The 27883-nt window shown below is 40.3% G+C and overlaps 3 protein-coding genes and 2 long non-coding RNA genes across 11 annotated transcripts; 4 read left to right on the top strand and 1 right to left on the bottom strand.

The window, feature by feature from the left end:
• Positions 1–2767: 2767 nt before the first annotated feature.
• Positions 2768–17471, bottom strand: LOC135346460 (uncharacterized). Of its 7 annotated transcripts, none has more exons than XM_064544098.1 (8): positions 17341–17471; positions 5745–5918; positions 4558–4661; positions 4224–4508; positions 3883–4164; positions 3579–3788; positions 3331–3528; positions 2768–3152 (listed from the first exon to the last, which is right to left on the bottom strand). In XM_064544098.1, the coding sequence occupies exons 3-8, from the start codon at positions 4628–4630 to the stop codon at positions 2890–2892; spliced, it is 1311 nt and encodes a 436-aa protein (XP_064400168.1). In that variant the 5' UTR covers positions 4631–4661; positions 5745–5918; positions 17341–17471; the 3' UTR covers positions 2768–2889. The 7 variants fall into 7 exon arrangements, with proteins under 7 accessions (XP_064400168.1, XP_064400161.1, XP_064400196.1 ...); XM_064544091.1 differs by lacking the exon at positions 17341–17471 and adding an exon at positions 10984–11233; XM_064544126.1 differs by lacking the exon at positions 5745–5918 and having other exon boundaries at positions 17341–17424.
• LOC135346873 (uncharacterized) lies at positions 11574–12598 on the top strand. The gene is made up of 2 exons (XR_010398121.1): positions 11574–11734; positions 12206–12598. It is a non-coding gene; the product is annotated as an uncharacterized LOC135346873 (long non-coding RNA).
• LOC135346940 (uncharacterized) lies at positions 16856–18389 on the top strand. The gene is made up of 3 exons (XR_010398145.1): positions 16856–17051; positions 18009–18149; positions 18215–18389. It is a non-coding gene; the product is annotated as an uncharacterized LOC135346940 (long non-coding RNA).
• Positions 18390–22436: 4047 nt separating this feature from the next.
• Positions 22437–24754, top strand: LOC135346797 (uncharacterized). The gene is made up of 4 exons (XM_064544542.1): positions 22437–23651; positions 23782–23998; positions 24120–24179; positions 24267–24754. Exons 2-4 carry the CDS (start codon positions 23818–23820, stop codon positions 24461–24463), a joined length of 438 nt encoding a protein of 145 aa, XP_064400612.1. The 5' UTR covers positions 22437–23651; positions 23782–23817; the 3' UTR covers positions 24464–24754.
• Positions 24755–26956: 2202 nt separating this feature from the next.
• LOC135347152 (serine/threonine-protein kinase TNNI3K-like) lies at positions 26957–27763 on the top strand. Its single transcript, XM_064545404.1, has one exon. It carries the CDS (start codon positions 26957–26959, stop codon positions 27761–27763), a length of 807 nt encoding a protein of 268 aa, XP_064401474.1.
• Positions 27764–27883: the final 120 nt, after the last annotated feature.

Raw genomic sequence — 27883 nt, 5'->3', positions numbered from 1 at the left:
GTATCTTGTAACAATTCCTCTCTCCCAGCTGCTGTTTCCACTCTACCTAATACCGAGGAGCCCGTCATTCCAGTGGCTGAGGGCGGCTGTAATGATCGGTGTGTTGTCGGCATCGTTGCGGGGGTGATAATTGCCATACCAGTTGCTGATTGTAGTGATAGTTGTGGTGGTAATGATACTCGTTCTGAAATATCAAAGTAAGTAATAAATACTCACTTATTCCATGTGCAGTATCAGCACAACTATTTGTGTTTACCATGCACTCTTAATTCTCCTCTATAGACTAACTGCTGCAGACAATTATTCAGATAATTAGTTAGATCTAATAGCACAACATTCAGGACTTTTTCCCCGTATATGGCGTCTCAAACAAACTCAAAGATAGATCTGGATGCTCTGGTGGTCCAGGTGGAGGGACAGGGGGACCAAATAGACTCTGGGTCCTACGGAGTAGTCTTTGAAGTTACCGTAAACGGGCGGAAATGCGTCGCAAAGAAGCTCTACGACATGTTGCTCGAAGCTGGCGACTATTGCCTGAGTTTCCTCGAAGAGTGTCGCATTCTAAGTAGTTTGAACCACCCCAACGTGGTCGGATTTGTTAATTGGAGTCCAATATGGCTATAGCAAGAACAACATCAGTCTGATAATGGAGAGGCTTAATTCAAACTTGGCCAACTTTATCGAGAAAAATCCCGATACAAGTACCTCCGATAGAATCCACATTCTGCATGACGTGTCAAAAGGTCATCACTACCTCCACTCACTGACCCCTCCACTAATCCATTGCGACCTTTGTCCTAGCAGCATTCTACTGACTGAGGACGGTCTCACAGCCAAGATCGGAAGTTTTAGTGTCGTAAAATATGCAGACCCATCAATATCGACGCTATCCGATACTCCAGGAAGTCTTTTGTACATGCCTCCTGAATATCAAGCTGAGCACCTTGACTACAACACAAAGCTTGACATCTTTTCATTTGGTGTCCTTATTCTCTATACTTTCATTGTGGTGACCGTCCTGGGATTAACGCAATTCCACCACCAACAAAAGAGGAAATGTCAGAAGGAAAGATAGAGCTCATGCGACGAAATCCAGCTATCCATAAGATGGGAAAGAATCACAGCCTGCATCCTCTTGTGATTAAATGCCTCAATGACCACCCTGAACAAAGGCCTACTGCAGAGGAAGTTGGGGTTACCCTAGCAGAAGCAAATTAAAGCCTCTAGCAGAAGCAAGGCCCCTTGTAGGAGAAGTTGGTGTACAACAACATACTACCGCTGCTGAGGAAGTTGAAGTAGAGCAACCGACCACTACAGAGGAAGTTAACATTCAATGTAATGTACTGTAGACAATCTTATTATGTACAATGGTATACTACAAGCTTAACCATAATTTGATGTACTGTAGTTCACATGTGATGACCATTGTTGTGCTCCCCTAGCTTGTTGATGTGCGAGCTTCATGGAAGAGCTATAGTCTATGTTGCTATATTTGCGAATGCCATGGTCTGGGAATCTAATAGTCACCACACATCGTTTATTCGGAATGCAATTCATTGCTCCCTTATATATGGTAACAAATATTTATTGGTGAAAAGGGAAATATTTGTACTAGTGCAGCATAATTTGGTACTACAATGTGGCATAAACAATAGCGCAAAATACCTAAATGCTAAAGCAAAGACTATACAGTTTGACCAGACTACACCAAAAAACGTGGGAACAAGAAATCAGACGAGAGCATAACTCCAATCCGTTTCAACGTCATTCACATGTACTTTCTTGCTGGTATTTCTCGACGTCATTCCCAGCCAATCCCTTATATATATACATGTACATGCAGAATGTGTGAGCCATTTTAATACTGAAAATCTACTTTGTTTTAATAAGAGAATGGAGGCCTATGCCTATGATACCTAGCCAGTGCGTATAACATACCTGAGATTGAGAATGGGACAGCTGACGAAAAAAAGCACTGCACCACTACCGTAGCATACCGTATAGGCTTGGTAAATTATGCTTTTATTTTCCTATTATTCTTTTCAACCTGTTTGGTGTACCAGTTTGTAGTTGTACTGATAGTACTACCTGAGGTAACCTCATTGCCTCTAGCTAGTATATTTTAAAAAAATCGGCCCGGGACCGAGGCTATATACCTGAGGTAGCACTAGCCTCTAGTGCCAAAAAAGAAAATACTCTTCTATGCCTTTATAAAGAACCTCATGATCAAGTCATGAATATGCCAGCAGAAGCTGGGCCACTTTTACTCTATCTAATCAGTATCAACGCACTAGTTTTACAATAGATTATTCTTCATACTAACTCAGGCGGACCATTTTGTATGGAGGAATTAAGGAAGAGGAATAATGAAAAATCAGCGATTACCAGCGCTAGCTCGACACAGAAATCCCAACAGATAACCTCCATTGCCTGGCCAAATGTTTCGATATCCACCTCAAAAAGCTGCTTCCAATTAAGCCCGGCTGAAATTCATCCCTGCATGCATGCATGGTGCTCAGCTGCATCATTCCAAACACAAGTAACTTTAGTTAATAAAATAATCATTGTATTTTTTAACCTTACTTGCGGTTTCTGTTGTACTTCTTTGTTAAAGCTTTGTTACAACACACACATCACATGCACACTCACACAAACACACACAAAACCTGTACGTACACCATGGATCCTTAGTGCAAGTGTGAACCATGTGCAGTTTGTACTGCCCCCGGGTACAACTTGAATCAAGGCCAATACACCCTCAAACTACTATAACTATAATATACTTGATTATGATACCTAAAATTGCTATTACAAGGTTATTTCTATAAGCCTTTGTTTTAATATTTGTGGCTATACAATGTTTGCACACTATAGTCTTGCATGTAAGTTTCACAATCCAACTGGTCCATATGCCTGATTAGTGTTCAGTTCAATTTCCTCTTTGGGTAACACCTCCTCATATACAGGACCAGGTGGTACAGTGGGTCTTACGTTAGCTTGTCCTTCAGTTGCTGGATAGTATACTGCCTTCTTACGAGAGCAAATGTGTGTCACTAGGAGTCCAGCGAGCAATCCAATGACTATGAAAACAACTACCGTGACAACCACGCTAACAGAAATAGCTTCTTCAGTGGATAGGGTGGGTGGCGGAACTGTGCGTGTGACAGGGGAGCCAAATAAGAACAAGAATATCAGACTGAGTAGGGAGTTTCAACAGTGGGGGGGCATAACACAAAAAAAGTATTGTAAATGTACCGTATAATGATAAGAGGGCTTTTTATCATTGTGCATGCATGTGCCAGCTTGTTTATACTACTCGTGCATACGTACAAATATATATACACTCCAATAGAGCCGGGTCAGGGTCCCAGAGACCAGAGTTGTTGCAAGTGACAGTCACTGTGTACACCGGTGAGAACTCAGGATCACATTGGAAGGTAAGAACTGAGCCCTCTATTAGGTTAGTGTTCAGAGAGTTGGTGTTGAGTAATGTTCCATTGAGTGGAGGGGCAGGCAGGACACAGAAAACTGCAAGGAATGGTGTATAGATGACTATATACAAATTAGATATAGCTTACTGGATTCATTTCTACAGAAAATCTCCCCCGGGTTCTTGTCCCACTGTGACTCTTCTGTAGCTATACAGGTGGCAGTCATTATCCCCTCAGGGAACAGCCCATCATCACACTGGAAGGTCACTTGTGTACCTAGAGGAGCTGGTACTGAATGATCACTGATAGTGCCATTCCATGGTGGGGATAGTGGAACTGTGCACCTCATTGGAGGAGCTGAAAATTGCATGAGAATTAAAATACACATGCAAACATAGGATAATAACTCACGAGTTGGCTGGTGCCTGAATAATCTAGCTTGTCAACTCACCAATCCTAAAGTTATACTCAGCAGTTGTACTGTTCCCAGCACAGTTGGTAGCCACAACACTGACAGTGTAGTCCACATTGTATTGAGCAGTCACCGTGACAGAGGTGGATGTGAGAACAGTAGCAGAGAGCTGGGCCGGAGGTGAGACGTTCACTGTGTAGGTGAGGTCATCTCTACCACCAGTCTCAGTAGGAGGGTCCCAACCAACAGTCACACTGACTTCATTGATGACTGACCTGCTCTCAACAGAGTGACTGAATCCTTGAGGGGAGGAAGGGGGAACTGCGTGTGCATGTTGGGAGTATAATTATACATTATACTTGAGTGATAGAGTTCCTCACCAGCCAACTGAATGGTCGCTGATCCAATCACGTCATTGGATGGGTCCAGACAAGTCACCATAACTCCGTTCTTTGCTACTCTTGAGAAGGTGGATGTTAAACCAGTATCATCAAAAGCAGTCAGTGTCACATTGTAATCTGGTACTGGTGTGTTGAGGGGAGTGAACTCAGGGTCAACATCGAGAATATCAGATGGTGACCATCTAAGGAGAGCTCCAGGAGCAGTACAGGTGAACGTGACTCTCTCCATTGGACATGGCCTCTCATCACTCACCAGGAAGGTTGCTAAGGAAGAGTATAAGTAAACTGGCTGAAAAATCTATATGATAAATACCATTTATCCGAAGAGTTAATGCCAACCAGTAAAAGACCACAGCTCCCAATCTCTTCATGATATCCATTTGCATATAATTATCTCATCCGGGAGCAGTAAACCTGCTAATGAGGAAGGGCGGGATTCATTATTCATTATTCATTGTTTTGATGATGTCATACTGTATAGTGCGAAATTTTCGAGGTACTTATATTTCGTGGAATGGCCTCTGAATACATTTCATTGCACAATATTCGTGGGATGACTGCTTACGCCTTTAATCTTTGCACATTATATCAAATAATTCTAACAATTTTCATAGACTTACATTGCAACCATAGAGCAGTTGTTATGGCTTAAAAATGAACCGTGCTCTAACTACCCCAGCCGTGCTCTAACTACCAAACTACCATGCACAGGAATAGAGCACGGCTATGGTTTTACAGTTGTAGATCCTAGTCTATGGAATTTGTCAGCATATTTTCCCTTTGATCTCTATGGCTTTCGTTCTACAAGCAATGAGAGAGGCTTTAAGACTTTGGCGTACACACAACCCTGATGCTGCAACATTCCGAGCAAGATGTATAGTCGCTGACCATGATATGCCTGCAACATGTCTGTTACTGCCTGACTATTAACTTTTTGAGCATAATTTACTTATAAGCCACTATAATTATAAGCGGAAACCATTGCCTTGGCATTTATATAGTGATTGATTTCAATCAAAACTTCAAATATGAATCAGTTCTAACAATAATTATTAACATTTTTATATACTGCATGACCACTGTCTTTTTGAGGAGTTACACGGCACATGCATGTGCATGTGAAATTCAAGTAAAAGGCGTATACATGCATGCATGCAGTATGCATATATAGTAAAAGGTTTTACCGTATAGCGGGTAATTTTTGGGGGACAAAATATTCGTGGTTTAGCAATATAATTATTGAGACATTTCGTGGGTAATATTTTCGTGGTAGCTGCTTGCACTGCAGGCAAGGTCGCTTCATTCGTGGGTAAAATATTCGTGGTCAGACTTCCAACCACAAAAACCACAAATATTTTGCCCCACGAAAATTACCTGCTATACGGTAGATCCCATGCATTGTTTTAGGCATTGAAACCAGTGTAGAATTGCGGCCTTTTCATTCTTGGTGTATGCATGAACGATGCATAATTATATTAGAAATTGCTTGTGTATATATACCTATAATTTTATACTGGCTGTTTAATCGTGGTATTGGCAAGTTCTTTGCTTCTATAAGTTCTTTGTCGTGGGGAAGATGGGTTCCACTTCCTGTCAGGGTGTTAAAAATTGGTTCTTTGACCGTTTTCCGTGGACCAGAGGAAATCTTTGTCCACACTTTCCAGACACTACAGTCTACAATACATATATAACAGGTGTGCACAAAGCATGTATTCACGAGAACTCTGAGCATGTGATCTATAATTATGGGCTGTTGCAGAATATACATTGTTATAGATATTGTAGAGCAGTGAATCAGGTGCAGATGATGATATTTGATTGTGGTGATCAAAAGGTATATGGTTGTAATCAGACAAAACAAAAGCCAGTCATTTCCACAACGGCTTCTCAAATGGAGGGCGTTTATTTCAGATCGAAGTCTTTAGAGGGGGCATTTAAAAGAGGAGGGCGTTTAATCCAGGAGGGCGTTTATTGTTATGTCTACTCCAAAACTCTTGCACAGCAGCAGTTATTGTGCTCTTCTTGGGCTGCTGTCTCAGCTTAAATCTATTTCTCAGCTTAAATTTAAGTCATAGGAGTGCCCTCTGTGTCGGTATCTCTCTCTCTGCCATCGATGCATCATAAAAAGTATTATTGGGGCGAGCGAAGCGAGTCCCTTAGTTAGCATGCACGTGGTCCGGGTGGTGTATGTATGTATGTATGTACGTACAGCGGTTCAGAGGAGGTCCGACAGGCACGGTGCAGCTCAAGCAATTAGCCTCTGATTTAGCCTCCTTCGCAGCCTCTTCTTTTTCTGTTCTTTGTCATAGTTCAATAAGATAAAATACGGGACTAATTGGAGGAACAAAGAAAGAAAGAAGGAAAAGACAAAGAAAAAAGAGAGCCTGCCTTGCTAAGTCGCGTGACGGTAGACGAGTGGTAGACGAGTGAAAATGAACGTAGGCAATCGCCTACGCATTGCAAACTCTAACACAAACTCTAACATAAAAGCTGTTAGCATCGTAAATAGTAAGCCAGAATCAAGCGTGGAGACATCGTAGACGAGGGCTTACCTAGTAAAGACTAAAAACTAAAGATCTAGATCTATATCTAAATTTAGCTCAGTTTTTTTTCCTGAGTTCAGAACAGACTCACTTGACTAGTAGATATAATTATTACAGCAGTATAGTCTAGTCTACTCTACTCTAGTCTTTCATACTTCCTCTACTGACTAAAGGTCTCACGAAGGCTGACTCTACTGTACTATACTGTACTGTACTGTTCATCATAACAGATTATGTTCCTGGTAAATGCGCTCCAAGTACTGTGTGGGAGGACAGTTATTGAGGTTTTCTCTCGCCCACGCTCGTTAAAATTTGTCGACATCACAGTAGGGGATCACGCGACTTAAGGCAGGCTCTCCTTTTTCTTTGTCGCTTTTCCTTCTTTCTTCTGAGGAGGCTATATACACAATGTACTTCTGATTACTCTCAGCAAAAACATACGACGTGGGCGGTGCGTGGGAGGATAATTATTGCTCAATCACCCTTTAATTATTCCTGTGGACGTAATGCGCATGCACGCAATGCACCCTTAGTGAGATGGAATATGAGGACATTATTCTGAGTTGTGCTGCTGCACTGAGGGGTCTGGAAGTTGTTTTTTTTTTGTTTTTTTTAAGGAGCAATAATTATGTGAGCGCCAGGAGAAAGAATGCTTAGCTAAATAAAATGTTAAGTGTTTGTTGTGCTTTCTTTGGCTCGAGCACCTTCTAGTGAATTGGGATAATTATGGACTAGTAGGATATGCCTCTTCGGAAGACAACATAGCGCTGGACAATGTATAAGTACCTCCTCTGATATCTGCTCTACAGACGTGCCTGTGGTCTCTGTGTCCTGTCTGACATAATTGCCTAAGTGCCAGGGCCTCAATCTAGCAACAGCAGGATTAGTGTAGGCTGATCCAGTGATAAGGTATGCTAGCCGCATGATCTACCGTAGAATCGATTCGTGCAGTATATATGCCACGCGAGGTATTCAGTAGTGCACTCGCTGCGACAGCAAAAAAGTTTATTTTTTATTTTTTATGTAACGAATTCTACAACCCAGGTAAAGTAATGAAGGGCAGCTTATACCACCAAATTCCTTTGGGTATAATCAAGTGCACAGTCCAGTCTGTATTGGGTCAATGCCGTATTCTGTGTTCACGGTCAATGCCCCAGACAGTTCTGTGTCAACGGTCAAAGTCTGTATTGTGTGTTCAAGGTTGCCCGACCAATGCCCTAGACCATATTGTGTATTGAAGGTTGCCCGACCACTGCCCTAGATCGCCCAGTCTGTGTTTTGTATTCAAGGTTGCCCAATCGACCAATACCCCAGACCGCTCGGTCTGCATTCTGTGTAATTCAAGGTCGTCCGACCAATGCCCTAGACCGCCTGGTCGGCCAAACTCAAGTATTAGTATGCCACATTCAATTCACACATACCTACCTACCTACACTAGCTATACTTGGACACATGTACCTCCTCGATTCATAGCTAGCTAGATGCCTATTCGTATTAGTGTGTTCACAGTCAATGCCCCAACCGTATTCTGCCCCAGACCGTCCCTATATTCTATGTTTACGGTCAATGCCCCAGACTGCTCAGTCTGCATGTATTCTGTTCACGGTCACGAGTGCTGCCCCCCGTCTGAATGCAACAATTTCCCCAAAGTTTTTTTTTTTTTTTTTGGAGAGGTAATTTGAATGTAACGAATTCTACAACCCAAGTAACGTAATGAAGGGGCAGCTTATACCACCAAATTCCCTTGGGTGTACCGTATATCTTCTAATTTATCGGACACTTCTAATTACCCGGACACTCTTTTGGGCAATTTTCGTTGTTCTAATACAATGGACACTCCAGTACTTTAATATTACATTTGTTCTAAATATCCGGACAATACCTTGAAAAGTTGAGTTACCATTCATAGACAGCAAGTAAGACTTGGAGTGCTGCAGTTAGATAGCTTTGAGTAGCTAGTTTTAGATAGTTAGTTGCAACTATTCAGTCGTACCTTGTTCTATTAAACTTAGCTAGCTCACATGCAGCTGCTTGCTTGTTCTAATTATTCCGGACACTTCGCATGCTCTATAAAAATCTGTTCCAATTATACCCGGACAATTTCCAAAATAATTATTTTTTGCTGTCCGATAAATTAGAAGATATACGGTAATCAACCAGACTGTCCCGTAGACTCGCAAGCCACTCCCTTTTCTCTGATTGGACGGGGGCGGGAGAAAAGGGACTGGTGACTCTGGGACACATTTTGTGTCTCTACCAGAATTTGGGTAGAGATTATTCATTGATTTTTCCACGTGATCCAAAAATTGCGTGAGGTTAAGTAGAATTGCGTAGCCTGCAAAAGTGATCGCGGGCTTCATAGCTACAGTTTAAGAATGGATGCTAGTGCTAGAAAAGAGAAGATGATGGAGTAATAACATCATCAGGCATTCAGCTAGGATATAGTCATCTAAGACACCAGCAGAGATTAGCTTGTTTTAGTTTTACGTGATGAGAACTGGCAGCCGAAAGTCATTGGTTGCCTAAAGCTTTTAATAACCTGTACAATACAAGACAGATAATGGCAGACGGCAGCAGTTGAATTGAGAGTAGTCAGACTTGTACAAGCTGTCTTAAATCGCTGCCACTCCTCGGTTCAAAGAAGGACTGCCAAGATTTCTACGTTCATCAGCTGTTCCATGCTAATCCACAAGTTGTGGCACAACAGACACTGGTACAAGGATCTATAAAATCAAAAGGCTGGCTAGATAGATCTGTATACTTGTCTTCTGTGTGTCTTTAGCTTTTGACGCATCAGAATAAATTGGATAATTTGCACGTGACATTAATATTTAATAGCATTCCTGATTTACACAAGCTGTAGCCCAGAGTCACCAGTCCCTTTTCTCCCGCCCCCGTCCAATCAGAGAAAAGGGAGTGGCTTGCGAGTCTAACTGTCCCGTCTGTATTCTGGTCAATGCCCCAGACAGCCCAGTCTGTATTGGGTCAATGCCGTATTCTGATCGTTTTTGGTCAATGCCCCAGACAGTTCTGTGTTAACGGTCAATGTCCCAGACAGACCAGTCTGTATTGGGTCAATGCCGTATTCTGTTCCGTCTGTGTTCACGGTCAATGCCCCAGTCTGTTCTGTGTTAGTCAATGCCCGTATTCTGTGTTTACGGTCAATGCCCCAGACAGCTCAGTCTGTTCTGTGTTAACGGTCAATGCCCGTATTGGGTCAATGCCGTATTCTGTGTTCACGGTCAATGCCCCAGTCTGTTTTGTGTTAATGGTCAATGCCCGTATTGGGTCCATGCCATATTCTGTGTTCACGGTCAATGCCACAGACAGCCCAGTCTGTTTTGTGTTAATGGTCAATGCCCGTATTGGGTCAATGACATATTCTGTCAATGCCCCAGACAGCCCAGTCTGTTCTGTGTTAACGGTCAATGCCCGTATTGCCGTTTTCTGTGTTCACGGTCAATGCCCCAGACAGCCCAGTCTGATCTGTGTTAACGGTCAATGCCCGTATTGGGTCAATGCCATATTCTGTGTTCACGGTCAATGCCCGTATTGGGTCAATGCCGTATTCTGTGTTAACGGTCAGTGCCTCTGTTCAAGGTCGCCTGACCGAATTCTGTGTTCACGGTCAATGCCCCAGTCTGTATTGGGTCAATGCCATATTCTGTGTTCACGGTCAGTTCTGTTCAAGGTCGCCTGACCGTATACCCCAGACAGCCCAGTCTGTTATGTGTTCATGGTAGATGCCCCAGACAGCCCAGTCTATGCCGTATTCTGTCAGACTGCTCAGTCTGTATTCTGCGTTCAATGTGTGCTTACTTAGTGGGCTATGTATCCCGGGGTCGCCCGACCCATTTGGGTGGGGGGGGGGAGGTAACTGGAGAGGGGGTTAGGTGATTAGCCGGACGCCGTTGTCCCGCTAAGCACTTCACCCCCGCAGATATCACAGCCACTCACCCCCACGGAGAGTTCATCAAGGGTGCTTAATTACATGCATACTAACAGTACCAAGGGTGCTTATTAATTACATACCTGCTAACAGTACCAAAGGTCCGTGCGGACTGCCCAGCCCTGGACCGTCGAATGCTCTTAATTAAGGGGTGGTTAATTACCATGCCAATAGCCGGTGCTGGGATGTCTGTATCCCGCTAAGCACATCGTCCATATGGAATGCTGTATGATTACTTGCTACTAACCTGTGGGCTATAGGTTGCTACCGCTGGACTGATGCCCTGTGATCTGCCAGGACCGATTTTATGTTTGGATGGTCAGACTGATAAAGCCAGCTCCTGTGCCAGTGTGACAACCCACTTGACTCCCTTGTATGTACGTAGAGGAGACTAGCTAACCAGCAACAGTTAAGATTATAGCATAGATACAGGGTTTTGCAGAATCTTTGCAATATCCACAAAAAAGCGTTTTGCGTTGAGCGTTCCTTATAAGGTTATCTGTGGTCAACCATAAAGTTGTAGATCTTAGTCAGCATGTCAACAATGAAACAGTTGATGGATCAACTTGAAGATTCTCAGCAACACTTTGATAAGACAGTCCAAGCAGCTCTGTCTGATGCACTATTCTCCACCTTATATCCCCTTGGTCAGCTTTTTTCACAAGAAAAAGCCATTTTGTTTTTGAATTTTGCTTCCCAATCAGACTTGGCATTTCACCACAATGTGTATAAAATTATGACACCACAATGTGTAAACATTAGATATCCATATAATGAACGCTCTACACCCTCTATTTCAAAGATTCTGCAAAACCCTGTAGTAAAGGAAAGGGATTGGAAACACATCACGTGCACCAATGTTTTCAACAGAGCTTGTGTGTCACCATCCTACTTACGATTTTTTAATGTTATTCATTGCTAGTCAAAAGGTCATTTGCTGTTTTTAAAGCTATATTTTTGGACCTCAAGATCATTCTTTCAGCGTTCAAGCCAATCAAGTGAGCTATTTGGGTACATAAAAACATAAGCTTTCCAATGGTAGTGGTACCATAAAGTTTGAATGTATTATTGTACCCAAAAAAGTGTTTTTCTACCTTGAAAGTTAGGGTGAGTTGTTTGCAGGCGCTTTATTACTCAATAGGAGGTAACAAGGATTGATTGCACGAAAGAATCTTTTTCTGGCATGATTGAGCTATAAGGTGGTATGTGATATAAGAGGCATGTTACATGGATTACTGAGTTATACTTGGTTTTAATCAAAATTATTCTCGTTGTAGTGACAATTTTGTGGGCACCTTTTCTCAATAATGCTTTGGCAGATTTTTTTTTATTATTTGTTTGTTGTAGTACTAATGCTAGTAAATGAGGTGCAAATGATTTTGGAGTGATCAAGACACCCACTATTGATTTACAACAACTTTTACGTACATGTTTTTTAATGTGATTTATATAATTGTCTTTTTATATAGGATGTGAAGCAAAAAGCTCATAAGAAAAAATTCAAGCCATCCTCGATCTCAACCAGATCCTACCCTCTCTCAACAAAACAAAAGCATCTAGGAAGATATAAATTCAACCATAAGACACTTAGTAACCTCACCTGTCACCTAATCATTAAGTATACATATACATAATTATAATTATACATGTTTATTTTTGCTTGTGTGTATACACTGTAGTTTTGCAACCACTTACTTTAAACATTATATAGTATAATTTATTGACATCCCTTAGAGTACAGTATTACACTTATGATTAGTACAGTGTCAAGACTCACAAAGGGAGTTTAGTAAGATAATAAATACATTGTTGTCGTGTTTATAATTATGTATATAACTCTAGCTTTTTTTTACTGATATGGATGCCATTATGAAGCCCTTATCCTTTAACTACACTGTCCACAGCATGAGCTTAGACATGCTTAGGGCTCCAGCTTGAGATACTCTCATAATTATACCATGTGGCTTCGATTTACGCCGCAATGGAGGCCTGTAATCGAGGCTACAATCCGTAAATAGGACGGTGACATATGACGTAATGCTTTTCCAATCCCTTTCCTTTACTAGCTACTATCGTAGATAGTAAAGGAAAGGGATTGGAAACCATTATGGAACGCCGTTTGCGACAAAATTCAGGCAGAATGTGATAGGCGTGTGCATCCAATATAAAATCGATTTTTGAAGATCGATTTTTAATAATCGATTTTTTACAGTTGATTTTCGATTTACATGTGAACGATCTTTGACAATCGATCTGATAATCGATTTTTGAAATTCGATTTTTGATAATCGATTTTTGATAATCGATTATTGAAATTCGATTTTTGATAATCGATTTTTGATAATCGATTATTGAAATTCGATTTTTGATAATCGATTTTAGAACTGCTCTGGGGGGGCCCCTGTCTAAAGCTGTATCACGTGAGACTATCCTTAGAGCATTGAAGAAGCCACTATTCATGACTTCTATTCTATCTGGAATCACTAAACTCTTTCTCAGCTCTCTAAGCACACACAAGATGGCCAAATAAAACAGTGCTGGCGAGAAAGCATACAAAAATGGGTGCACGAAGGAACTAAATAAGTTCTAAAATTAATGATTTTTACTGTGACTTATGGCCCTTCTTTTTAATGGTTCCAAAAAACAATAATGTTTCGCTTTTGCGTTATAGTCTATCATGTGAGATAGCTAACCAAGCCAAGCTTTGATTCCAGGCCGCGGAAAGGAGTTTGTGCATGTTCTGAGTTTCAAGGGCGGCCTAACAGTAGCCATTTTAATGTATCGCGATTTTTGTAATAGATTTCAAAAATCGATTATCAAAAATTGATTATCAAAAATCGATTATCAAAAATCGATTATCAAAAATCGAATTTCAATAATCGATTATCAAAAATCGATTATCAAAAATCGATTATCAGATCGATTGTCAAAGATCGTTCACGTGTAAATCGAAAATCAACTGTAAAAAATCGATTATTAAAAATCGATCTTCAAAAATCGATTTTATATTGGATGCACACGCCTATCAGGTTCTGCCTGAATTTTGTCGCAAACGGCGTTCCATAAACCATTACGTCATATGTCACCGTCCTACTTATGGATTGTAGCCTCGATTACAGGCCCTCCATTGCGGCGTAAATCGAAGCCACATGGTATAATTATGAGAGTATCTCAAGCTGGAGCCCTAAGCATGTCTAAGCTCATACTGTGGACAGTGTAGTTAAAGGATAAGGGCTTCATGATGGCATCCATATCAGTAAAAAAAGCTAGATCTATTTTAGTTACATAATTATAAACACGACAACAATGTATTTATTATCTTACTAAACTCCCTTTGTGAGTCTTGACACTAATCATAAATGTAATACTGTACTCTAAGGGATGTCAATAAATTATATTATATAATGTTTAAAGTAAGTGGTTGCAAAACTACAGTGTATACACACAAGCAAAAATAAACATGTATATAATTATGTATACTTAATGATGAGGTGACAGGTGAGGTTACTAAATGTCTTATGGATGACATTGTTGAATTCATGTCTTCCTAGATGCTTTTGTTTTGTTGAGAGAGAGTGGGATCTGGTTAACGGTTGAGGAGGACTTGCACCTTTTCTTACGAGCTGTTTGCTTCACATCCTAAAAAAAGACAATTAATTAATCACTTTAAAAAACATGATATAAAAGTTGCTGTAAATCACGAATAGATGCCCTGATCACTCCAAAATCAGTTGCATACTACATTCTAGCATGAGTACTACAATAATATAAAACAATACAGCTAATCTGCAAAAGTCTATTTGAGAAATAGCTTCCACAAAATTGTCACTATAGTACAACATTTTTTACTTAAAGCAGATTGTAACTCACTAATCCATGCAATATGAGGCTTATGCTACATATCATACTATAGCTCTATTATGTAAGAACAAGATTCTCTCATGTAACCAATCCATAATACCTTACATTGAGCAATAGAGCTTCTGTAAACAACTCACCCTAACTTTCAAGGTTTAAAAACACTTTTTGGGGTGCAATACACCATCCAAACTTTATGGGACCACTACCATTGGAAAGCTTATGTTTTTATGTACCCAAACAGCTTACTTGATTGGCTTGAACGCTGAAAGAATGATCTTGAAGTCCAAAAATACAGCTCAAAAAACAACAAATGACCTTTTGACTAACAATGAATAACATTAAAAATCGTAAGTAGATGGTGACACACAAGCTCTGTTGAAAACATTGGTGCACGTGATGCGTTTCCAATCCCTTTCCTTTACTATCTATGCTACTATCTATGATTATAGCAAGCGCGAGGCCATGTGATACTTCGCCATGTGATATTACTTTACCATATACGCCTCCAAAAAGGGAGACGGGTTGCAGCCCTTATCCCTTTCCCGTTCAGCCGCACACAATCTGGAAAGTCTGGAACAGTTCCAGTTTGCATCTGAGCCCAACCCACCAAATTAGCTCGATGTTATCTCCGCCCCCAATGAAGTGGCTATGGCTTGTAGAGATGGGCGTGGGTCAATGGCTGTGCACAAACTAACCATCGATTTTATGCCTTGCTGCTGCCTCGATGGAAGTATGTGTGGCCTTTAAAAGCTGCACTCTGGTTAACTAAGCTGCTTAGCAAGCATGTAGACTATTGTAGAGCTTGTGTCCACTTGTGAAGTGCCTGTGTACACAAATGGCTTGCTGCTTCCTCTTCGAAAATATTCTATGGCTACCAAGATAGTCCAGAGGTCTACCAATGGATACTACTCAGTCCTACATGCTGTATAGCTTGTTTTAAACCTTTTTTTTTTAGTGTCCTAATTGAACAGCTCAGCAGAACATCAAAGGATAATCGCATTCATGATACTATCCAATCTGCCACAGAATCCAATATCGTGCAACATTCACAAGTTGATAGCACGCTCCCTCCGAGATTGTTGTTGTAAAAATTACAACATTTTGACCGGTAAAGGGATAATTATAGCATTCGTTCTGTAGAAAAACATGCAGCACCAATCAGATTGCAGACTGCCTACATTACGTAAGCAGTTTGCATTCTTCAGGAATGCATATGCACCAATCAGATTGTATAACCCTTACGTAATGCATTTTTGTTGGCTTCCCAGCTGAGCTTTGTGGTTAGAGGCGCGGCTAATATTAGTAGTTAGTACACGATGCAGCAGAACGAATGCTAGTCTCGGTCCCAGGCCGATTTTTTTTAATAGTTGTTTAATACTAACCCATGTCCAACTGCTGTTCACATGGAACCCTTCTCCACTTCAGTCTTCAAAACTCTCGTTTGAATATTTGCTACTACCACCAAGATCTGCACCAGTGGCGGCTTCACCCAGGCTCACGCCAGAGGCTGCACGGCCACCACCACGCCCCCCTACACGTCAGGTCATGCCACTCGACCTGACGGCTGGGTATGGGTACAACGCTTCAGCGCCATCCATTTTCAGGGCTAGTTGATTCGGCAGGTGTTAATAGAACGAAATTGAAAAATACTAGAGGCGACCATAGATTGAAGAGAGAGGGATAGGAAACGGAGTGGTGCACGTGATGATTTTACATTGAATCTGCAGTGGAGCCTCGAAAATTATCCGCGCTACGCCCTATGAACGAGGCTATTAAGCACACTTTTGCCGGGTAACTCCCAAAGCTGTGTTTCCTCGAGACATAATCTCTTTCAGCAACTTAAAACACGCCTAGTCCATGAGCCACGTGTAGTACTTGCTAATGACTGACCACACCCAGTAAAAAGAGACTTTCCAATAAAGTTATATGTTCCCAAGGCTGTTTTAGAGCTATTGGAACATGTAACGTGTAAGCGTGCTGGTTATAACTACTACGATAGGTATAGACCTTGAAATATAAGTGAGTTGCACGGACTAAGCACAGTTACTTGTAGTTTATTATGCACTGAGTGTAGAAATAGATATTGTTGTGATGGCCTCGATTAAACCGCACCGTAGCGCGGATGTTACTCGAGATACAAACCCTTTCCTATCCCTCTAACTCTTCAATCTATGAGGCGACCTAGCGTTCAATTGGAGACGGATCGGCCTGGGGTCGAGGCTAAATGAATGCTAGATAGGGCTGCAACCTGTCTCCCTTTTTGGAGGCGGGGGACACGCCCATCTAATCCAAGATCTAGATCCTCCTGACAGAATCATATTTTTCTTGAGGGCCTGGTAAGCCACAAAACACTACCATATACACAAGTTTCAAGTCTCTTCTTCTTAGATAATTATTATATACACTGAACTACAGATCCTGGAAGAATCAATTTTCTTCTTTCTTGAGGTCCTGGTAAGCCATATATAAATACAACAATAGATGCATGTAAATAAGTATTTTCTTCTCAGTGACTTTATATAGATAAGCTAACTTTATAAATTAACACTAATACTTTTTGAGCGAAAGCATAACATGGCAAGAGGCATTAGCAAGCGCACGCTTGCAACACTCGTTATACAAGCAATATTTACCATTTTGACTTTGTTGAATAGAGAATTAGGTGATGAATGGAATGGTCTTGAATTGGCACTGCTAAATACTAAGGAAAGTTCATAACATGTGATAAAATGGCAAAATTTACCGGAATTTATGTCCACTTTTCCGTACCTCTCTTTGGCTTATAATTTGTCTTGGGTATTTCTATTGTAGTGAGTAGTGGAATGGGCACCCTTATTTGACTGAACAAAGCCTTATTTTTTGGCAGTAGCTGTGATGTTTAGTCTACTTGTTGCCCAGTGAGTGGGCAGATCAAAGCAATCCAGTGCTCAGTATATGGCATGTTGCATCACTGCCATATATTGCACTGCATTATAATGGCATAATGCACTGGATTATATGCACTTGCACTGTGTGTAAATGCAGTAGATTTCTTTAAGAGATATCCATTTGGGACTTATGCCCCACCATCCCACCCAATACTCAGTTGGTTACCTAAAAAATTTACTATGGAATTCAGCAAAACTAATGAATACACTAAATTCCTTCAAAACACATGTCTTTTATTACGATTTATATGACCAGTCAGACGAGTTTAACGTCATTGGGCAACAAGTTAGTTATTGCAGGCGCCCTCGTGCAACATGCCATATATTGCACTGGATGACATAATGCCCGAGGGCATTATATTGCTCCAGTGCAATATATGGCATGTTGCACTCTGGCTGGGCAATAACTAATACATATACTGTCATACGTTATATGTTACTACCGTCTTGTTTACCCATGAGACTACCCAGATATATACTATAGGGTTGGAGAATGAATTCTTAAAGTACCTGAACGACTGGGACACTGGGAAAAATCGGTTTCTAGCCGTAAGGAGCTTAAGTGCACTGCATGGCTGCAACAAGATGCTGTAGTGATGCCACAAGGACTAAAGTTCACAGTCAGGTATACGTATATATAATATATACAATGTGTATTGTAAACCTAAAACTCCCCTCGTCCCTTTGCAGTCAAATCATTCATTGACATGGTAAAGCACTTGTTCATCCTCCCTGACGCAAGTGCCTTTCTGAGTGAGCGAATCGGCTAGAACCCTCTATTGTAACTACTTTTCTATTTGATGCACATAATTATTTTTTTACCTGTGATCAAACAACCATAATTATAATTGAATCAACGATAATAATATTATTATATGTACACCATACACTGAGAGTATAAGAGTGTGAATACACAATACGCTAATATAAAGTGATCAAGCTAATCCCTTGTAAATCATCCATTCATAGCTACAGCTTTTTTGCTATAGTCAGTGCAGTTACATGATGCTGGCACCGCTAAATATCCTGAATCCTTCGTCTTCACAAACAGAGGCTTAGTGGCTTCTCTCAATCTCAGTAGAGTGTTTCATATTAAAAGGGACAAATATTAAAATCGGGGCTGGGATTGTAGAGCAGGGAGCTATGCATGCAGCAGTCTTTGAAGTATATAACATGCAGTGAATGGGAAGAAATGCACGGCAAAGGTTCTACACACTATGTTGGGCGATTTTCTGAAAATCTACCGCCTGTTGTACCGCAAAGAGACTGGCAGTTGCATTCTGAGTGCTTTGAGTTACTCCAACGTGGTCGGATTTGTTGGAATCCACTACGGCTATGGGCAAGAATGAAATCTGACTGATTATGGAGAGGCTTTGTTCTTTGTCGTGATAGTTTCTGGTACAAGTACACCACAGTCTGTAAATATTATAAGGAACGCTCTATACACCTCAATTTCAAAGATTCTGCAAAACCCTGTACATGTATACTGGAATTTGTAAACACTTGCCTCATGGAATATATAATTATATATCCTGTTTCAAATTGGTCAAACTTTATTCTATAGTTGTATCCTCAACAGATTAACTTCTCGATTGCGAATGACACATACTGTAAAAGCCTGATTGCAATATGCATGCACATGCATGCCGCTCACTCTTTGCGTTTGTGCAATTTGCAATTTTCAATCGAAAAAACATTGCATTCGAAACCCAATATATACCATAAAATGAGTTTATGAATTTTGTTCTTTTACAACTTCGAGTTTCCAACGCGCATAATTCAGACATAGAACGAGGTATGTGCACACTAAGCATATCAATGCGTAGGCAATTCTTTGCTCTAAAATCTGGTTAAATTATAGCTGTCGTTAATTGGTCTGTTTTTCCAGAGCCTGTCACATAATAGTAGCTGGTAGATTACTATAGAGGTATAAGCGGTTTAAGAAGAGGGGGAGGGGGGAATGAGCCCCCTATTCTATACCCCTGGATTCGCCCCTGAATTTAATGTAGACGAACTTTATTATGTAATATATATGTACGTATGCCAAAAGTGGAATTTGATGTCGTGAATATGACTGTGGTGACCATGCCATTACGGATTGTGTGGTGATTTGTTGTAAATGGAATGTTGGGTGATTTGCTGCATATGGAAATGGGGTGATTTGCTGTAACAGTACTTATAGGAGCACACAAATTACACGTAACCAAAGGCTAAAACAGCTATACAGTATGGCTTCTCAACAAAAATTCACAGAGATAGATCTGGATGCTTTGGTGGTCCAGGCGGAGGGCTAGGTCTGAAGGAGAACAGAATAGGCTCGGGGGCCTATGCGGCAGTCTTCAGAGTCACATGCAGTGAATGGAAGGAAATGTGCAGCAAAGAAGCTGCAAAACATTTTGCTCCAAGAGCAATCTCTTGGACAACGGGAATGTATTATAGCAAAGTTTCAGAATGAGTGTCGCATTTTGAGTGCTTTGGATCACCCCAACGTGGTGAGTTTTGTTGGAGTCGACTACAGTCATGACAAAAATGACATCAGTTTGATAATGGAGAGGCTTTATTCAAACTTGGCCTATTTTGTTGAATCACATCGTGACACAAAACTCACCACTAGAATCCATATTTTGTACGATGCATCCAAAGGCCTTTGCTATCTCCACTCGCTGACTCCTCCCCTCCTCCAGGACCTCACTGCTTCTAACATCATGCTACTGAGGACCTCACTGCCAAGATCATAGACCTGGGCATGTCTAGATATGTTGACCCGGAGAGATTAACTCATTTTTTAACAAGTACCCCAAGAAATTCAACCTACATGCCTCCCGAGTGCTATGACGAACACCCTACCTATACTACCAAGCTTGATATCTTCTCTTTCGGTCATCTTATCACTCACACTGTTATTGGCGATTCCCCTAAAGTCTCCTACACAATTCACGATGCTAGTAAGTATGTGAAGGATGGAAAGGTGGAGCTCATGCGACGAGACAAGGCTGTCCATGGTGAGAAAATGGGAAAAAAACATGCTCTTTATCCTCTTGTTGTTCGCTGCTTCCATGACCGACCTCAAAAGAAACCGCCAGTTAACGAAGTGAGCAGCTCACTCAGAAAGCTTGTGGTGAGTTGGAGGGGAGTGTTACTTCCGTAAAAGTTAATAAAATAATTGTTGCTGTAATATAATCTTCAGCTTATTCCTGATATGCTGCAGTGTACATTTACTAAGCCTTACTTATTCTTGCATGTATGTGCCATTCGTAGCTATAACATGAAAATTTGAGGAGTATTATTTGGCGAATAGAACTTAATTATTAGCGTCTTTTAATTTGGTGTCTCGGGCGTGGCTACTATATCAATGACGTTGTGTTGTTATATATTGGTGATCTTCGCTTAGCAGAACCGATAGCGTCAAGTGCATCTCCTCAACATCCTAATTTACCTGCACCTAACGAAGCCCCATTAATTCCTACGTCCACTGGTTCTACCCGAAGTTTAAATGCTAAGATGTTAATATGTGCACGTGAAATGTTTGTAAGAATTAGGAACTTTTTCCACCAAGATCTTATTCAGCGTGATGTACCACCAGTGAAGGTTATGCACAAAAAAGACTCTCTAGGGCCATCAAAAGTTGATGAAGTAATGGAAAAGCTTCAATTTCAAACTGGTAATTATACAAAGTTTACCGAAATAGTAGAATCTAGCATGCTAGTTAACATCCACGATGTAAGTGGACAGCCAGGATTTCTTGAAATGATCCCTTCATTAATTGGTGGGCCAGCAGCCTATATCTTGTCTTCTTCAATTTGTCAAAACCTCTGGACCAGCGATACATAATTCCTTTCAATCGAGACGGCACTGTTATCACTCCGTTCGATTCTGTGAACACTGTTGAGAATACAATCTCCCAGGTACTGACAGCAATATGTATAGTGTTGATCAAAACACATCTGCCACAGCATCCAATCAGTTTGCCAGCTATAGCTATACTACTATTAGACCTGTTGCAACATTAGTTGGCACTCACTTGGATAAACTAGAGGAAGGTACAGTATCAGTTGAAGAACAATTAAAACTAGTGTTCAAGCTGGCGCTGTGCTAATGCCTCTCGCCATGTTTTTGCTTTCGCTCAAAAGTATTAGAGTGTTATCTATAATGAATTTTATATTAAAGTTAGCTTATCTATATAAAGTCACTGAGAAGAAAAGACTTATTTACATGCATCTATTGTAAGTTATTATTTTTTGTATTATGTGGCTTACCAGGACATCAAGAAAGAAGAAAATTGATTCTTCCAGGATCTGTAGTTCAGTGTATATAATATCTAAGAAGAAAAGACCTGTGTACATGCATATTGTTATCTATATTGTTATATGGTAGTGTTTTGTGGCTTACCAGGCCCTCAAGACAAAGATGATTCTGCCAGGAGGATCTGGATCTGGATCTTGGATATTATTTTCTCACACATGGGGAATGAGCGCGCATGCGCATTACATCCACAGGAATAATTAAAGGGTGTGTCCAAAGAGATCAATTTTACAAATGGCTACTGTACTGCTAGCTAGCTGTTTTAACAGATATTTTCTGAGTATTGTAGCTAACAAAAAGCTAGCGCTTTAGTGCAAGGCTAACTCATATGTTGAATAGAAAGTTTGTGCGGACAGATGATGCTATGAAAGATTCTGAAGAGACTGCAACAGCCTTCAATGTGAGTCAAACTAGCCATAACTCGAGAAAGAAGCTTTAGTTTGCTAATCCACGAATCAAAATCCAAGAGAACGTGGCTAGAAGCCTATAGAAGCTGTTAGTTTTCGTCGCATTGTAACCGTTGAGCAGTTATAGCTGGAATACACACACACACACACAGACAGACACACACACAGTCAGCTTTACCGTATCCCTCGTGCGGCTACGCCTCGAGGCATAACAAAAGCACAGAGAATTAAAACACATCACAGACAATTTCAGCCAAGTAATTGTTAATCCAGAAGGGGATAAAATTTTTGGCGCTAAATAACCAAGATGGAACAGAAGAATCGGATATTTATCCTCTGCGAGACCATATCATGAAATTACTAAACGATAGATTAGATGCATCACTAATGATACGCCCTGCATGGCTTATGTTAAATATTATTCTACGAACGGAATATAAAATTGCTTCTCTTAATGACTGCTTGGAAATTGACAAAAAACTTGAAATGGACGAAGAGGAGGTTAAGTTAGCACTATATTACCTCCATCACGTTGTAGGGGCTCTTCTGTACTACCCTGAGATAAATGACAAAGACAGTTGGTTTAAAGGGAAGGTCTTTTGCTCACCTCAAGTGGTTTTCGATAGTATTGGCCAGATAATTGTTGTGTCATTACAAGTACTTCACTCTGACTCACCAGTTCGTGAATGCTTTAGAAAGGACTGGATTGAGAGGGGTCTCTTTTCAATAGAAGCAATCAATGAAATTTTAAATGAAAGTGACAGCCAAGGGATTATTCCGTGTGATAAATTAATACAATTGTTGGAGCATGTTAATTTGATCTCGAAAATACACATTGAAAACCCTCTACCTGGCAGTCCTTCTGTCCTTCTTTTCATGCCAGCTATGCTTGACTGTGTGGAAATCAAACAAGCACCACAACCAAACACAAACAATCCCGCCAGCTCCCATATTGATTCAATTCGAGTTAGGATATGTTCCAACTGGAGTATTCTGTGGGCTAATAACTAAAATCACAACAGAAGGCAAAGTAAAAATACTTGGAGAAAGTTGGAAACTCAAAAATGATCAAGTCAAACGTAACAAAGTGTCCTTTCTTCTTGGTGGATTGCATGTTATAACATTAATTTCCCACAGCACATGCTATGAAATACGAATCGAACGAAAGGGAACTTCTATTTCTCTTGTTAACCTCTGCTCACAGGTTTTATCATCGATTCTCTTCATTCTAAAAGATTTATACGAGCGATTAGATCCAATTAATTATTGTGTTTCATTGTCCATGTGACAAAGTGGTACCTGGAGCAGCTCTCAATCACATCTGCACAGTAGGAGAAGTGGCCATTTGCACGTCCGAAGAACAAGGAGGACCTTGTGAGGTTGAATTACGAAAGGAACACCAAGTATGGATTGGAGAGGTTTGTAATGCATTATTAGTGGTCAATGTCACACAGTACTGTATAATTATGCTTGAAAGTGTAAGGCAGTGCAGTATAGTATACGCATGCATCCACAAATTGAAGGTTCGTCCCTTCTTTATTTTTGCAGGACGTCAAAATTGGTGAACAAATTTATTTAAAAGCCATGAAATCTTCGGAAGGCTTATCTGTGCAGTGGTCTAGAGAAGACGAATGCATCCATACACCCAAACCACACATCCTTCAAATTGATTCGGTGACCGGCAGCCACTTTGGTGTGTACAAGTGTGAAGTGAGAAAAGAAGGAGAGCTCAAGTTCACTATGTACAAACATCTCTTTAAGAAGGGTAAGTTAATGAATGACCAATAGTTTAAATAACATGATCTCTATGTCAACTTCCTGCATGCATGTGTTGTGTATAACAAATGTAATCCAAGACAATCATTGTGTTAATTATGCTGCTACAGAATCTCATGATCAAGCCATGAATATGGCAGCAGCAGCAGATACCAGTCCACTTCGAATAGGTGACTCATCATGTCTTCATTATATCATTGTTCAATGCACTATAGACTAGTTTATTCACAGTCCTTTTATACTAACTCATTGATCAGGTGGAGCAATTGGTATAGAGAATATAAAGAGGAGGTGTAGAGTCAGCGATTACCAACTCGACACAGAAATCCCAACAAAAGACCTCCATATCCTGGCCGGATGTTTCGATAACTACGAAGATTTCCTTGATATGCTGCTTCTAAGTCCGTCTGAATGTAAAGACATGAAGGTAAAGGAGTATCTCAGTCTGCAATGAGAGAGGCTCTAAGACTTTGGCATACACGCAACCCTCGTGCTGCAACATTCCGAGTACTTTTGGAAATAACTCTGAAATTGAAGAAGGAAATAGTCGCTGACAATATTTGCCATTACATTCGTGAGAATATTCCATCTCAGAAGCTCTTAAATATGAAGAACACTTATAGAAGCAAAGACAATTAGTCATCAGAGACAATATTTATTTGCGATAATTATAGAGAATAATTATAGGTATGGCATTTTCAGTCGTTTCTGTTGGTCACAGCTTCAACAAATCGTATATAAGATATTTTTTCAATTGAGACGATTATCAAATTGGGGAAACATTTGGTGCAGCATGCATGTGCTGACTTGATGGCTTTAAGTGGTTAGCCTGGGTTTTATTACAGTTATACGGTAGGGATAGTAACAAATTTAACAATGTGTACCTTAAGATTTAACAATGTGTATCTATTATAGACGGGTAGTAATTTTAGTGTTTTCAAATTTTTCTCTGTTTTTTAGGGTACTAATTTTGGCGGATTTGTAGCAAAGTCATTACCACAATATAATTATATCTCAAAAGATGTACAAGTATGAGTTTTAAGGTTGAATGGAAAGTTTGGAGTCAGATACAGATGAAGAAAGGGCTAGCTTGCTTAGCATACTCTCAAAAGTACATTACATTATACAAAAGTACATTAGAAAAAAGAAAAAAAGAAAAAACAATAAAATTAATTTGTTTAATGAGATTCATAAATTTTTAATTATTAGCGCGTACTTAATTTAGCGTTAATTACAAATTCGCATCTCAACTGTTGCCCCTGCTGACTCAGCACCGATATAATGGCTGACTATATACACCATGTACACTGGCTACTCTGAGCAGTACAGCGTGACTTTCAATGGCTTGAACCCTGACACACAGTACCGCTTTACTATCAGAATTGTCCTCAATGCAGACAAAGCTGTAGATGTCGTTCTAGCTGTGTCTAGAAATTTTACAAGTAAGAGTTTCAATCAGTACTTTGTATAGAATCTAATTTACTTGTATATATAGCCATAGATTGCTTGAGCGTTATGCAGTATTGTGCTATACAGATGCACATGCAGATATATGCATGTATTGTACCAGTACTACTCCATCTGATGGTATTATACAATAATATAAGTATAAACACGCTAAAGATTGACTAGTGTTGTATCTTGTAACAAGGTCGTCTCTCCCCAGCTGCTGTTTCCACTCTACCTAATACCGAGGAGCCCGTCATTCCAGTGGCTGAGGGCGGTTGTAATGATCGGTGTGTTGTCGGCATCGTTGCGGGGGTGATAATTGCCATACCAGTGCTGATTGTAGTGATAGTTGTGGTGGTAGTGATACTCGTTCTGAAGTATCAAAGTAAGTAATAAATACACACTTATTCCACGTGCATTATCAGCACAATTAATGCAAATGTTTTTCTTTGTGTTTATCATGCTATAATTTAAACACTTAATATTCTCCTCTATAGATGTCGAGAAAAAGTATTCTGTTCAAATGGAAGAGCAACGGTAATTTCATAAATTCAAGTATATATATAGAGCTATACATACCCAATCGAAACTGTCGTACGTTGCATTTTCATTTGTTTGTAATTAAAACTATTATACGTCTGTCATTGTGCAGTTATGGTAGAGAGGAAATCAAAAAACTACCACCAGTATAACTGAAGCAGTTCGTACTACTGAGAACAAAGAAGAACCTCCAGAAGTCAATATTGGTATGTATATACATGTTACTGTGTTAGATTTCTATATTTATACGTACAAATCCCATTTTAACATTGCAGAGGTGCTCTAGCGTTGTGCAGCCTGGACCCAGTATAGTTATGAAATTACTCTCAAGCTGGTAGCTGCGTACATAGTACATGTATATACAAATAACTCTACACTTTTTACCGTTCCAGAAGCAATATTTCCTATTTTGTTCAATCTAACATGTTTAACTATAATTTTTCAGTGGTATAACTATTATATTAACATCTGATCAGCAAAGACATTTATAGTCTGTAAGTCCGTAACCCATTATGTATGCAGATGTATGCAGTAGCTATATAAATGTGTCGTTTTAGCATTGTGACTTAAAAATATATAATGTATAATTATACTTATTATCGGCATAATTATTTAATAATTTATAATAATGATTATATTCATGTATGATACTTTTGATTTTTGCTATAGTGGACATGGATATTTTACAATAATTATCTATAACTATATGTACATGCATGTACGTGATTATAAAAGTATTGTTTCTGGGGGTAAAAGCCGGGCCACGTGCATAGTAACCTGCCACGAATTTCATAGGAATGTTATATGAAAGCTCTGATCATGTGATTCACATGACCAACCATGAGGTGCATGCATGGTGATGTATATATAAACTGCTGCAGACAATTATTCAGATAATTATAAATATAGTTAGATCTAATAGCACAACATTCAGGACTTTTTCCCCGTATATGGGTATATGGCGTCTCAAACAAACTCAAAGATAGATCTGGATGCTCTGGTGGTCCAGGTGGAGGGACAGGGGGACCAAATAGACTCTGGGTCCTACGGAGTAGTCTTTGAAGTTACCGTAAACGGGCGGAAATGCGTCGCAAAGAAGCTCCACGATATGTTGCTCGAAGCTGGCGACTATTGCCTGAATTTCCTCGAAGAGTGTCGCATTCTAAGTAGTTTGAACCACCCCAACGTGGTCGGATTTGTTGGAGTCCAATATGGCTATAGCAAGAACGACATTAGTCTGATGATGGAGAGACTTAATTCAAACTTGGCCAACTTTATCGAGAAAAATCCCGGTACAAGTACCTCTGATAGAATCCACATTCTGCATGACGTGTCAAAAGGTCTTCACTACCTCCACTCACTGACCCCTCCACTAATCCATTGCGACCTTTGTCCTAGCAGCATTCTACTGACTGAGGACGGTCTCACTGCCAAGATTGGTAGTTTTAGTGTCGCAAAATATGCAGACCCATTAATATCGACGTTATCCGATACTCCAGGAAGTCTTTTATACATGCCTCCTGAATGTCAAGCTGAGCACCTTGACTACAACACAAAGCTTGACATCTTTTCATTTGGTGTCCTTATTCTCTATACTTTCATTGATGACCGTCCTGGGATTAACGCAATTCCACCACCAACAAAAGAGGAAATGTCAGAAGGAAAGGTAGAGCTCATGCGACGAAATTCAGCTATCCATAAGATGGGAGAGAATCACAGCCTGCATCCTCTTGTGATGAGATGCCTCAATGACCACCCTGAATGAAGGCCTACGGCAGAGGAAGTTGGGGTTACCCTAGCAGAAGCAAGGCCCCTTGCAGGAGAAGTTGGTGTACAACAACATACTATACCGCAGCTGAGGAAGTTGAAGTATAGAACAACCGAC

The sequence above is a fragment of the Halichondria panicea genome, chromosome 1 (assembly GCF_963675165.1).
Source record: "Halichondria panicea chromosome 1, odHalPani1.1, whole genome shotgun sequence".
In the NCBI taxonomy this organism is placed as follows: domain Eukaryota; kingdom Metazoa; phylum Porifera; class Demospongiae; order Suberitida; family Halichondriidae; genus Halichondria; species Halichondria panicea.
Note: the sequence above shows the minus strand (reverse complement) of the source record. Positions and strands in the feature narration are given on the sequence as shown.